Raw genomic sequence first — 15194 nt, 5'->3', positions numbered from 1 at the left:
TGAAAGTATGCTTCCAACCTTGTACTCTGGTCACTGTCCTTATGTTGTCTAGGGGAATAGAAGAGTTGCCTATGACCAAAACTTTCTTCCAGTGACGAGAGTTTAAATTATGAATTTCTAGGCTCGTGCTTAGCAAGGCTACCTTCCTGTTTTGCTCAAGGTTGTTAGCTCTTGGAGTATGTATATGTGTGTTTGCACTCTTCCATTAATGCAGGCATTTCTGGGGCTGGAGGCCTGGGGAAAGGGTCTTTAACTCTACATGTGCACTCCTTAACAAATGCTCTCTGTTCCAGGACACGGTAGCCAACCTGAGCAGAGGTCCAGAACCCCCCTTTTTCAAACAATTAATAGTTCCATTAATTCCTAATATTGTGGATAGAGCACCAAAAGGCAGAACTTTTGGGGATGTTCTGCAGCCAGCAAAACCTGAATACAGAGTGGTAAGACTCATGAACGGACCTTGGAATCCTTTAGAGGGCTGTTTTGGGGGATGAGGGGAAGAATGTCACTTAGTGTCACCATTTGCCTCTAATCATGCTGTAGACCAGCTGTTAGCAATGATAATTTTGACCATTGTTCTTATCTCTGCAAAAGTAATGAGAATGGGGAAATATTTATTTTTTGTAAGTAATTGTGTCAAATTGAAATTCTAAAATCCAAATTATTCCTTTTCTTAAATGAATGATCATGGAACTATTCACTGGCACTGAGAGTTGTCTCTTAAGTCAAGGATAGGAAAAACATACAGAAATGAAGCAGAATTTGTACCATTACTATTTTATATCAATCTTGTGCCCTGAAAGCTTGCTGAATCAGTTATTAGTTTCAACAGTTTTTCTGCGGGGAGGAGGGATGAGTAAGAGGGGAGTCTGAATTCCTTAGGAATTTCTACATATAGTATCATGTCATCTGTGAATAAAAATAAACTTACTTATTCCTTTCTATATTTCTTTTCTAAATGCACTTAATTATTTTTCCTTATTGGACTGGCTAGAACCTTCAATAGAATGTTTTGCTTTTTAAAAAATTTTATTTAATTTTCTAAGTGGTAAATAAAAATTATATATATTTATTGTGTACAAGATGGTGTTTTGAAATATGTATACATGGGGAATGGCTCAATTGAGCTAATTAACATATACATTATGTCACATACTATTTTTTGTTGTGAGAAAATTTGAGACTTTCTTAACAATTTTTAAAATACAATATGTTGTTTTTAACTGAAGCCATTAAGTTGTACAGTAGCCCTCTTGAGCTTATTCCCCTTGTCTAAATGAAATTTTATATTCTTTGATCAATACTTCCCCAACCCCCTAACCTCCTAGCCCCTGGTAACTAACCTTCTGCCAACATTCTACTCTCTACTTCTATGAGTTTAACTCTTTAAGGTTCTATATATAAGTGAGATCATGTGGTATTTATCTTTCTGTACCTGACTTATTTCACTGAATCTAATGTTCTCCAGGTTTATCCATGTTGTATCAAATGTAAGGATCTCATTCTTATTTATGGCTGAATAGTATTCCATTGTGTATATGTACTACGTTTTCTTTATCCATTCATCCATTGATGGACACTTAGGTTGTTTCCTATCTTGGCTATTGTGAACAGTGCTGCAATAAACATGGGATTGCACATATCCCTTCAACAAACTGATTTCATTTCCTTTCTCTATATACCCAGAAATGGTATTGTGTATAATATTTTACAATAGTTCTATTTTTAATTTTTTGAGAAACCTCTTGCTGCTTTTCATAATGGCTGCACTAATTCACATTCTCATGAACAGTGTGCAAGAGTTACCTTTTTCTACATTCTTATCAACACTTGTCTTTTGTCTTTTTTAATATTATACATTCTAACAGGTATTAGGTGATATCTTGTTGTAGTTTTAATTTGCATTTCTTCGATGATCACTGATATTGAACATTTAAAAAAATACCCTGTTGAGCATTTGTATGTCTTCTTTGGAGAAATATTTATTCAGGTCATTTTCTTATTTTCAAATTAGGTTATTTGTTTTCTTGCTATAGAGTTGTTTGAGTACCTTATGTCTTTTGGATATTAACTCTTTATTGGATGCATAGTTTGCAAATGTTTTCTCCCATTCTTTAGGTTGTCTCCTCACTTTGTTAATTGTTTTTTTGGTTGTGCAGAAACTGTTTAGTTTGATGTAATATGTGTCTGTTTTTGCTTTTGTTGCTTTTGCATTAGGGGTCATATTAAAAAAAAAATATTGCCTACACCAACATCATGGAGCTTTTCCTTTAGGTTTTCTTTCAGTTGTTTTATAGTTTCAGGTTTTATATTTAAATCTTTAATCAATTTTGAATTAATTTTTGTATTTCATTCTTCTGCATGTGGATATCCAGTTTTCCCAGCAGCATTTATTGAAGAGACTGTCACTTCCCCATTGTGCGTTCTTGGCACCTTTGTCAAAAATCAATTTACCATAAATGTGCGGGCTTACTTCTGGGCTCCATTGGTCTATGTGTACCAATGGTGTGTTGATTACTTTAGGCCAGTACCATGCTGTGTTGATTACTATAGCTTTGTAGTATATTTTGAAGTCAGGTTGTGTGGTACCTTCAGCTTTGTTCTTTTTGCTGAAGATCCAATCCAATGTCAAATAAAAGTTGTGGGACTGGACATTCTTGTCTTGTTTCTAATCTTAGTAGAAAAGTATTCAGTTTTTCACCATTTAGTATGATGTTTTCTTTAGGATTTTTGTAGATTCTCTTTTTCATGTTTTATGCCTAGCTTACTGAGAGTTTTTGTCAGAAATCAGTGTTGGAGTTTTGCAATTTTGTTTCTACTAAGGTGACAATGTGGTTTTGTCTTTTGTTATTTTAATAAGGTATTTGCATTCATTGGTTTTCAGATGTTAAATAAATGCCATATCATTTAGTCATGGTGTATAATCCTTTTTAGATGTTGCTGAATTTGATTTGCTAATATATTGTAAGGAGTTTTCTACTCATGTCCATGAGGGATATTTTTAGTTTTCTTTTTATGTGTTGTCTTTGCCTTTGGTATTGGGGCAATAGTGGTTTCAAAGAATGAGTTGGGAAATGTTTCCTCTTGTACTTTCTGAAAAAGTATCCAAAAGATTGGCATTATTTACTCTTTAAATATTTGATTGGATTGACCAGCAAGGCCATATGGACCTAGCTTTTCTTTATGGCAAAATTTTTATTACTAATTCAATTTCTTTACTTGTTATATGCCCATTCATATGTCCTATTTTTTTCCTTGCATCAATTTTGTGTCATTCTAGGAATTTATCTTTATAGGAATTGGTATCGTTCTAGGAATTTTCTCATTTCATATAAGTTGTTTAATTTGTTGGTGTAATATAAAAGTTGTTATTACTCATGATAATCACCTATAATCCTTTTAATTTCTTAAGAGTTGACAATGATATCCCATCTTTCTTTCTAATTTTGGTAATTTGTGTCCTTAAAGAACTAGCATTTAGTTTTATTGCTTTTACCTATTGCGTTACCTATTACTAATTTTTTTAGGCAGGACCAGAGCAGCTTTTCATCTTGAGCAAATCCCTTCCTCACTTCCCCAAGCACCCCTCATCCCCTCATGCACTGATGTAAAATTCTATTGAATTATGAGGTTTTCCAGTCTGGCCTGGTGGGAGCAGAATCTTGTCACAACTCTCTATGAGCCTGGGGACTGTTCTCTGTAATTTTGTTAGCCCATTCTTTTCCTGGCTTCTGGTAGTTCCCTTATATGCATGCAAACTTGAGGGGAGCTTTCTGCAAATCTCCAGATTTCTGTCTCTGTGCAGCTATCTTCTCTATGATGCTCTGTGCTATAAACTCAAGACTATTTGACTTTTGTGGACACCTAGCTCCATATCCTCAACTTTGACTGTCAGACTTGGCCTGAATTCTCCTCCTTCTGCCGTGGCCCGTAAACTCTGATGACATTGAGTTGGTGGATTACAGGGTTCTCGTTTGTCTGCTGCCACTCAAATATCACTGTCTTTCTTTGTCACTTGAAAATCCATTGTTTAATATATATTTTTTCCAGTTTTTTAGTTGTTTCAGGTGGGAGGATAAATACACATCCTGCCACTCCATCTCTTATAAAAATAAAAGCTTAACTATAAATGTAAGCATAAATATGAGTCATCTGCGGAAAGTTTTGACTGTTCTAATTTGATTCAAATATTCCTGTATTTGTGTTGGGAGGGAGGTGTGAGGAATTATCAAGGCCTGAAGAAGCCATTTTAATATGCTGTCACTAATATAAACTACAGCTCTAGATCTTCACTTATATCTAAGTCTACCAAAAGCAAACTCATTGGCCAAACATTCCTATGTCTATTGTTGCAAGGGTTAATATTCTTAGAAGATAACTTACTTGATTAAATAGAACAAAATCTATAAAGGCACCCTAAATCATAGAATTTATAATAAATAATGCCCAAAATATGAGTATATCAGAAATCCTTTTATTAGAAATCATTAAATGAATTTTTACTTTCAGGGAGAAGTTGCTGAAGTTATATTTGTAGGTGCTAACCCGAAGAATTCAGTACAAAACCAGGTAGGCATCAGTGATTTTCTTTTACAAATGTAAATCCACTTTTTAGCCATTCATTCATTTAAATATCCCTCTAGAGGTTAATAACATAAAGACAAAATGTTCCAACTTGTTTTCCATCTTATTTTGTAGGTGCGGGAAAATATTCAATAGGTAGTTAATGTGGATTGAGTCTGGGTAAAAGCACACAGGAAACATATAATTGGCTCCACTTAGGACCAAGTATAGCATAATGCATGTATGACTGCATTGTCTGTCAAGAAGATGTTAAGTTGAATACAATCCCATATATATAGTTATGTGCCATATGTAATGATGTTTCAGTCAAAGATGAACTGCATTTATGACAGTGGTCCCATGAGATTATAATACTATACTTTTACTGTACCTTTTCTACGTTTAGGTATGTTTAGATACACAAATACTTACCATTGTGTTACAATTGCCTACAACATTCAATACAGTAACGGGCTGTACAAATTTGTAGCCTAGGAGCCACAGGCTATACCATATAGCCTAGGTGTGTAGGAGGCTACACCATCTAAGTTTGTGTAAGTCTAAGTCTGTGATGCTCATACAATGATGAATTTGCCTAACAATGCACTTCTCAGGATGTATCCGATATATGACTGTATTCAAATATATAGAACTCTACCAAGTGTAGTGAAATAGTCAAAGGGCCAACTGAAGGATGTGTGTCTTTGGCTTCTTCTTCTCTTTCTGGCTCTCTCCTCCTCCTCTACACTACCATCTCTGGTCCTACCCGTACTGTTGTGGAACGGTCACGGATCCTCGGGTGTATACTCTCCTGGCTTGGAGTCCTGGTGCATGTGCTTTACTTTATCTTGCATTGGCCATTTCCCTATTATTTACTACTGGTGCTAATAGAGCATTTATTTATTAAACTGAAAAAATGACATTCAAAATACATGCCCAATGTTAAAACAATATAGAAGTGTAGAAAATAGAATATGTAAGTGCTCTTCTACCCACAAACCTGCTTTCCAGAGGTAATAGCTGTTAAGAGTTTTTTAATAAAGCATTTCAGACGTTTTTGTTTTTATCATATGTATGATAAACTATATACATATGTCGTATATCTATTAATAAAATTAATGTATACTTCTATAACTTCATTAAAATGTACTTATAACTACACAAGCAATAACTGGACACATTCTAGTTGTAAAACCTCAAATAATAAAGGAATTTATAGTGGAAAAAGAGTGGGCATATGACTGTGATTTCGAGATCATGGTTTTCACTATGGCTGAGGATGCATTCCTTATATCAATTAGCTGTTCTTCCCAGGGCCCGTAGTCACTTATAATCCAAAAATACCTTCCTTCCAAAAGAACCTTCCCATTCCTGCTCATTAAAATGTCATTATTGCCAAGATAACAATTGTGGCAATATGACATTCTCAAATATGACATTGGAGGAAAGTCTTCTACTTCTTAGGTAGTCAATATGCACCTGTTTGAAGTAATTTCTTTAGTAAGTGAATCTGTGCCACAATAGTTACATGTTTATAACATTATTTTCTGAAGATATCAAAGTGTTATATCAAAACTGCATGTTTAGCTGTCACCTGACATCCCTAGGGTAGAGAAATTCTATCATCATTATTGCCATGGAGAAGCAGGAGAACAAAACATTTAAACTACTATAGTGGTAATAGAATTAATTTCAAAGAATGCTCTGGGACTTGGTATAAAACAATTTCTAGCACCCTTCTTTATTAGTAATTGTCATCACTATTTATGGAATGCTTACTATTTTGCAGGTAGTATTTGCAAGTATTCATATTAACGTGCTTTATATGCATTATCACATGATTAATTCCATCCTTACGACTACCCAATGTGTTAAGTTTTATTACCCCTATTTTCCAGATGAATAAACTGAGGCCTAGAGAGATAAAGTAACTTATATTACCTAATTATGCATCTGGAAGAGATTACGGTAGAGCAGTTGGGAAAAGATTGTCATATGTTTTATCCCTGGTATTCAGAGGCCTAGACTTGTTCTTCAGTCTATACTCTAGACATATTCAAAAAGCCCACCATATCTTCTCCATCTAAGGCCTTCCCAATGTCATTTGCCGTAAATAGACAGAAATAACTCTCTTTACAAGTTGCTATGGTTATGAAAACTTCCTTATTGAATGTAATTCATCTGTTGAATACTTAAAGAAGAATTTTAAACAATTACATGGCCCACATGTAAATAGGTGATACATTTAGCAAGGGGTTATTTGAGCACCAGTAAATGAAAGATGTAAAGGACAGTGATAAATAGAGGTGAATTAGACATGTGCATTTTAGGGTCACAATCTCAAGGATTTAAAGGGATACTAGAAATTTATAGCCTTTGTCTTTATTAACTTGTCATATCATTCAAATCTGTGCTTTGTTTGAAGCTGAATTCTTGGTCTGAAATTCTTCTATCATAATAATCTTCCAATGGGGAAATAAAATATTTTTATGATGTGGTTTCTAGAAATCTATTATAAAAAATCTAGAGACCTCCTTTAGCACCCCAGGATAGGGAAGATTCATGTATTCTTTTCAATTCTTTCACTCAGGGAGGTACGTTAACTAATAATTCATTCACCTGGAGATGGAAAGTAGATTAAACTTTACCATTTTCCCTTCTAAATCTTGAGGTGACTAGAGAAAGTCTTGGGATATATAGATCAATAAGCATATCATGAAAAGGCTTGACTTATACCTTTTTAAAATCTCAAGTAAGTTTTATTCCCAGCCTCTTTTCTGCCCTAATTTCCAAAATTTGCTATTAACTCTAAAATTATACTTCTTTCACATTTCTAAAAAAGTCATGTTTTTTAATAGACTGGATAAATTAACATTCTGAGTACGTTGCATAGAATGTTAAGAGGAAAGCCTAAGAATTTGGATGAAATTCTAATACGTTTTCACACAAGGTATTGGTAGGCTAACATATGGTCAACAAGGGGAGTATTTACAAACAGATTCCTTCTGTGACTGTGCAGTACCTGATCAGTTTTATTAATTGCATTTCAGACCCACCAGACCTTCCTCACTGTGGAGAAATATGAGGCTACTTCAACGTCGTGGCAGATAGTGTGTAATGATGCCTCCTGGGAGACTCGGTGAGCACATTCATTGAATATTTTTGTCTTTCAAGCTTTGAAAACAGTTGGCTTGTAATGCTGGGAAGACAAACGAAAAGACTGGCTCAATACAAGGTATTAATGATATCAAATTCCCAAGGAGGTTTCTGGACATATTTAGTTGATTTATTAGATTTCATTTTGATTCATTTTTCTGCAAAACAGTGTTGTGTGTGCTTCTGTAAGATTAGGTGCTAATGAGGTTATGGCTTCCATTCTTACAGACATCTGTTCTGTTTTTTTTTCCCATGGACACAGGTATTATTTGTAAAATCTAACTAGCTTCCTTGCAAATTGGTTGAAAGGAGTGTAGAGTAAAAGTGTTGAGATGTCTCTGTAGAGCTTGATATTTCTATAGGGAAAATGGGTCTATACCTGACATGTATTGCATGTTTGTATATGATCAACGATTCTTCATTTGAGTTACTAAAACACTATAGGCTTGGGTGTTTAACTCTTAATGACTTGAGCAAGGAGAAAATATACTCAGGCAATTTCCCCAGAGAGATATATCTCTTTGCCTTTTGCTACCAAATTCCTGAGCTGAATAGATATTTTGAAGGTTTGACAATGTGTCTGAAATAAGACAATATTTCTGTTCCCAAGTCTATAAATTTAACATTCCAGGACAGTGGCATGGAAGTAGGTACGGTTTTTGGCAATTTGGGTCTAATTCAGATTGCCTCAAACTAAGTGATATTAGTTTGTTAAATGTAAGTATGTTAGTATGGTTCAGATGGTTAATTGAAAATTAGAATTTGACCATGCCCCACTTGATAGCCATATACAAATATGGGCAAAATTTTTCTTTGGTATTTAGAGCTGTAGAGTATAGGTACTTTTAAAACAAGTAATGTATACTTATCGTTAAAAAGGTTATACAGGTAATAAAAAGAATGATTTATATTTAAATGCTAAAAGTTTTTAGCTAATAGCAGTCAATACTGAGGATATGTTTAGATCTCTGCCTTGTTCATTAGCAGAGAATAATCAAATATTTGTTGAGAGTACTGAACCCATCACTGAGAAACATAGAAATGTCGAGCACACTCTCTGTGCCCAAGAGATTTACTTTCAGCATAACTGAGGATATCAGTCAGTTAGCCTGTTGTATCTCACTGTGTCTAGAAGAGTGTCTGAACTCTCTGTTGTGATCTGCAGGGGCCAACATGATCTGGTTCCATCTGTTTCTCTCATCTCAAGCACTCTTTCATGGTTTACCATTCCCTGTACCAACTGATCTGCTTTCTGCTTTGTGGCCACATCAAGTTTGTTCCTGCTTTGGACACTTTGTATTTTCTGTTCCTTCTTGTTAGAATGTTTTTTCCTCCAGATTTCTGCAGACTCAGTTTAGATGACATCTCCCTAAAAAAACTTCCTTCTTGTTTTCTACATTACACTTGTCATTCTTAAGGTTTTTATATTTATTGCTTTTTGTTTATTGCATTTATTTCCATCCTCAACTCAGTAGAACGTAAGCTTCATAAAACTTGGGACCATATCTATCTTGCTCCTTACTGTACCCTCAGTACTTCTAGAAGAGAGTCTGACATGTATTCATTTTCTATATACACATACATATGTATATATATATGTATATATATACACGTACATATATGTGTATATATATATACACGTACATATATATACACGTACATATATGTATATATATACATGTACATATATGTATATATATATACACGTACATATATATGTGTACATATATACACATACATATATATGTGTATATATATACACGTACATATGTGTATATATATACATGTACATATATATGTATATATATACACGTACATATATATATACACGTACATATATATGTATATATATATACACGTACATATATATATATATATATATAAAACAAATGAATCTAGGTGTGAAAATAAGTGTCAGATAAGGGCTAAAAGAGTGCTTTGCAGTTCTACAGCAGGAGAGACATCTTGTGGCTATCAGGTAAGGTTTCCTGGGGTGAGTATAATTTAGGTAGGTAGAAAAGTAGAACAAGTAAAGCTATTTCTACAAATTGCTGTTCTTTAAAGTTTCTCTTCTAGAAAACAGACATTTTTGTCTGTTTTGTTCATTGCTGTATCTTCAATGTCTTGATAGTGCCTTGCTCATTGTAGGTATTCCCTGAATATTCATTAAATGAATAATCACGTATTTTTCTGATTACACATTTTTAAGAGTAAAATTGAGTTTTGTTTGCTTGTTTGTTTTTTATCAACAGTTTTTATTGGCACAAGGGACTCCTGGGTTTGAGTAATGCAACAGTGGAATGGCATATTCCAGACACTGCCCAGCCTGGAATCTACAGAATAAGATATTTTGGACACAATCGGAAGCAGGAGATTCTGAAGCCTGCTGTCATACTTTCATTTGAAGGCACTTCCCCGGCTTTTGAAGTTGTAACTACTTAGTGAAAAGTTGACAGATCATTTAAAGAACAGCTTTACTCTGTACACATTATATAAGTGATTTCAAATGAATGTGAACTAGTGAACTACTATGTTGACTTCTATAATTGTCCCTATTTGGGGACAGATAGTTTACTACTAATGGGGCAGAAGTGTGTGTGTGTGTGTGTGTGTGAGAGAGAGAGAGAGAGAGAGACAGAGAGAGAGAGAGAGGTTTGTCCCATATATCTTGTTCCAGCAGCCATATACCTTGTGGTCTACAGCCTAAAGCATGATTTTCCTTGAAGTCTTGGGGTTGTTTAAAGGAGAGTCCCGTGGTGGCACATGCCTGTAATCCCAGCTACTCGGGAGGCTGAGGCAGGAGAATCGCTTGAACCTGGGAAGCGGAGGTTGCAGTGAGCCAAGATCGCGCCATTGCATTCCAGCCTGGGCAACAGGAGCAAAACTCCGTCTCAAAAAAAAAAAAAAAAAAAAAAAAAAAGGAGAGTCCCTTCAATATAAAACCTCTGAAATATTAGTGAGAATGGCTCACTAATGTGAACAATGTTTAAACTATTTATTTATATATAGAATTACTGAATGTTAGTACTGTGAAAGTTTATAGAAATCATCTAGTCTTACCCTTCATCTTACATATAAGAAAAATGGTCTTTTCTTCTAGTCACATTTACAAAATATGATATAAACTTTGACCGTAAATGTATGAGCCTAATTAGAGAAACAGAAAATCAGCATGTCAGTTTTCCTTCATTCAAAATAACATAGTCTTTCTAAGCAGTCATTCTGGAGTTAACATACCTAGTTCAGAGCTGCTGTGGATGCTCAAATTATTTCTGGAATTGCCTTCAGAACCCAATTATGAGAAAGTCAGACTTCTAATATTTTGATCATGCCTTGTGTTTTCCTAAGTGTCCTTATCCCACTGGATTGTGTCTCTTACTCCCAAGACTTATTCCAAATGATTTTTTGACTCTTTTCATTAATCAAATTCACCCCAAACCAGAATGTTTTGCCATTAGCATAGATATTAAAAGTATTACTGGCTGGGAAAGCACTCCTCAAAGCAGAGGTTCTAAATTAATCTATCTGTTCTTTTACCATTTGCTCACTCACTCACTCATGGACCCATTCAATCATAGAATATTTAAGATTTATATGCCCAGAATTATAATAGTGCCTAGGCCTTGATAATTAGTGAATTTGTACTTGGGGTGAATGTGTAAGTGTCAAAAGGTAACTATTATGAAGGAGAAAATAATCAATTTAATATGTAAATTCTGGGGAGGCATTTAAAAAATCAGTAATCTTCAAGTTATATCTTGTGTATCATCTGTGTTGGATACTCTAATTTGGGGGGAAAGAGGCTCCAGACAGTTTGCTAGATACTATTTTGAAAGTTATTTTTGGGCATTGTAAAATACCTAGCCTCATACCCCAAAGAATAAGATATGACAATCTGACATCGATTGTCTGAAAGTACTAATTGCATTGAAAATTCTTTAAGTTAACTACGAGCTCCCAGACTGCAAAGCAAATTTCCAAACCCCAGGTCATACTTTTGTATGTATGTAAAAGCTTTAGCATTTTAGGGAAAAAAATCAATCTGTATTTCAAAAATAAACTTTGAGGTTTGAAAATAATAATAATATTAATAATGGTAATATTAACATCCATTATGTATAACTTAATCTCAACATAATTTATTGAATTAGAACGAACCTGGAACACTTTTTGATGAATTGGTATCCTAGAGGCTGTTTCCATGGGCATTAACTGCTGGAGGATTAGGTAATCAGGGATTCCAAGTGTTGTGATCTTTTTTCTAATGACACCACAGTCTTCAGTGTAAAAGTTCAGAAGCCTAAACAAACAAGTGATCCTGAAAGTAGCTGATTCCCGACAAGAAAATTATATTAGAACTCATGATATGCGTTTTTAGAGTATTTGTTATTAGTCAGAAGGGTTCATGAATCAGTTTCCACTACCTCTATTCCTTCTACTGAAGCTTTCCTAAAATCTACTTGTGATTCCTGATAGCTCACTGGCAACTGCACCAAGGTGGCCACTGTATCATCTACTGATCCTTCTGCACCTAGCACTCTTGGCCCCAGATAACGCACAGAAACCTATTTTCTCACCAGCTGTCATTTCTTCTAGGGCATGCAGTTCTATGTTCGCAGTTCATGTGTAAAAATAAAACCAAATTCCTGGATTATCAATATCTTTACCTGTGCATAAAAGAATATCATGAAGTAATTGAACTTATCTGTAGATATAAAAACACAGATCCAATTTGTGTCTGTGGATGCTGGAGGGACTGGCTCATTGGAGCCAAACCATGTGGCAGAAACTCCTGAAATTGGTGGAAAAAGTGGAATATGGCAGATTGGGTAGGTAGGAGAACAATTTTGGAGATTTTGTTTCTCATGTTAAAGTGTCTGCATTTTATTTGCTGTACCCTGCCTACTCTGGTTTTAAGCATTCTGTGACTTCTTCGAAAAGCACTGAATAATCTCTTTTCCAGGTCTAGATTTTTTGATGAGTACTGTGTAAAATTGTCAATATTCAATGGATTATTTAATAATAAGAATTACACTCATAAAAGTATTGTCTAATGAAAGGTAATGTAGACAAACGAACACTTTTTTAAAAAAAGAGGTGGAACAAAATGTGGTAGATTGCATGTAAATTAGGTTGGAAAGTGATACAAATGACTTGTAAATAACCACTGAAGCACAAGGGAACCACTTCTTTATCAGTTCCTTTCTAACTTCTGAAGACGTACTGCTGGTAAAACACATGTATGGTTGGCATTTCTTTTATTTTCTTTCTCTTTTTTACTAGTTGGGCAAAAAAATTTCCTAGGCAGGTAGCTAACTATGAAATTGTTTCATGAGCTAATTCTGAACAAAAAGACCAAGAATGAATTTACTTATGAATGTCCTTTTCTAATGTGCCCTCTTATGCTTCTCCTCCAATGTAAGCAAGATTACTGTCTTTTTCTAAGATTAGCGCATGGATTCTATCTTTAGCCAAAAGGTTTCATCACTAGATGTACTTCTCATGTGTTTAGTTCTTCCAAATGATGCTCTTGCTTCCTGGGTATCCAACCTGACTTGCTGGTTTATATTGGCTTCCAAAATTTCAGAGTGATAGGGTATCAGAGAGGGAAATTTGCACATTCCTTATGCAATTTGTTAGTATGCATTCAGCTGTAACTCAGAAAATATTCCTGATCAACATCCATCCAAACACTAAAGACATTTATAACCTCACATAGCAGTAAGTCTTGAAGTGATAAATTCAGGTTTGGTGCAGCCACTCAGTGGCTCTTCTTAATATATTGACTTAATTCTTAGGCTTATCCTCTTAGCTAAAAGATTGCTACCTCATGTCTACATATAATTGAATGCAGCAGCAAAATGGGAGAAGAGAGTCCTCTTTAGAATCCCCTTTTGGAAGGTGGAAAATAGTAAGAACACAAGTTGAATTTTCCTTCTATTTCCTTGTTCAGAACTGTGCCACACAGCTACTCTTACCTGCAAGGGAGGCTGGAAAAAAGAATATTTAGTATTTTGTGCTTCTAGAGAGTGAGGCAAGTTCTGATAGTAAGAAAGAAGAGATAGCTGAAGTAGCTGTCATAAAATTATGTTAGTCAAGACAGATTAGTTATGCTACAACATTAGAGATTTATTTCTTGATCTCATGACCTGTCCATTGGGGTTAGCTGAAGGATCTGTTCCACATCTCATTTGAGTTCACAGCCTGGCAGAGACTTCCATTCTAAACATTCTTCCATTGTGAGGGAACAGGAACAGGTGCTTCCATGACTGGGGGGAAGGGACAGGGAGAATCATGCAATAGTTCGTGAAGCTCCCACATTACTGTGCATTTGTCACTGGGCAGGTGATGGAACCAGGATATTTGCAAGCAGCCCTAAAGATTACCACAATGGGCAAGCAATAATATCTGCATATCCAACTTAACTGCTCTTTGAAATAATTGGAACTAGTTTTACTCTAGAAAATATATTTTGGAAAAGAACACACATTGGAATCATGATGAAAAAAATTGCTTTCTGTATTGCAAAATGTATACATTCCTTTAACAGATTTATATCAAGCACCTGTATACTTTGTGGCAGAAATTATGCTAAATCCTAAGAATGAAACAATAATGAAGGCAAAGCTATTCCCTGCCAAAAGGAACTTAGAGTTTAATGAACAAAGCAAACAGATGAACAGGTAATTACTGTACAGAGTGACCCATATTGTTATTGTTCAGGGAATTAGAGAGGGTACCTAATATGGTCTTGGGGATGTTTCAGTAAGTTTCCTGGAAGAAATAACATATAAGCTAAGACTTAAAAGATATGTAGAAATTAGCTAGAAGAAAGGCAATGGTGTGTGCATGTATGTGTGTATTTGTGTGTGTTTGTGTTTGTGTACTGGGCAAATAGACTATTCCATGTAGAGGGAATATTGAGTACTTTATCAAGGCTATAGTTAGAGTATAAGGAAAGAGTTGACAGTGAGGAAGCACCAAACTTTACCTTCATAAATAGCAATTTGGTTTTATACTTGTATTAGCATTTTTCCCCCTTGAGACTGTTCCCCAATAACATCAATGTCCTTGAATGTATTTGCCATTTACTCTAATAACAAAATACACTTTCTATAACCAAAAACTTACCTTGACTCCCAGTTTCCAGTACCACTTAGTGTCATCCTTCTGTCTTCAGGGCTATAACCCTGTCCATAGACAAACCCATGGAATTGAATTTATTAAGAGACTTCTTTTGCTTATGTCAATTTCATATTTCCAAATCTATGATTTCTTTTGTTTTTTGTTTGTTTGTTTGTTGTACCTGCTAAAATGGCAAGTACAGCCAATGAAGACCATTCTCTCCCTTTAGATAGGGTTCAGAGTTCCAGCCTTATAAGTTCATAAATACTTGTGAATACTAAAAATTTGAGCCACCCACATAAAATTCAAAGCATCTTGGCCTGCATACTGCCAAGTTATCAGGGATCCAG

General features: G+C 34.9%; 1 protein-coding gene across 2 annotated transcripts in view; it reads left to right on the top strand.

The window, feature by feature from the left end:
• Window positions 1–10614, top strand: part of LOC129006187 (putative inactive neutral ceramidase B) — a 66663-nt gene extending 56049 nt beyond the window's left edge. Inside the window, exons 18-21 of one of the 2 annotated variants that reach the window (XM_054435602.2) lie at window positions 294–440; window positions 4510–4569; window positions 7614–7702; window positions 9972–10614. In XM_054435602.2, coding sequence (XP_054291577.1) covers window positions 294–440; window positions 4510–4569; window positions 7614–7702; window positions 9972–10161 — 486 coding nt within the window. In that variant the 3' untranslated portion in view covers window positions 10162–10614. The remainder of the gene's footprint in view (window positions 1–293; window positions 441–4509; window positions 4570–7613; window positions 7703–9971) is intronic. The other variant, XM_054435603.1, reaches the window with a different exon arrangement.
• Window positions 10615–15194: the final 4580 nt, after the last annotated feature.

This window comes from Pongo pygmaeus, chromosome 8, assembly GCF_028885625.2.
Source record: "Pongo pygmaeus isolate AG05252 chromosome 8, NHGRI_mPonPyg2-v2.0_pri, whole genome shotgun sequence".
In the NCBI taxonomy this organism is placed as follows: Eukaryota; Metazoa; Chordata; class Mammalia; order Primates; family Hominidae; genus Pongo; species Pongo pygmaeus.
The sequence above is the reverse complement of the archived record's forward strand: the minus strand, read 5'-3'. Positions and strand labels throughout refer to the sequence as shown.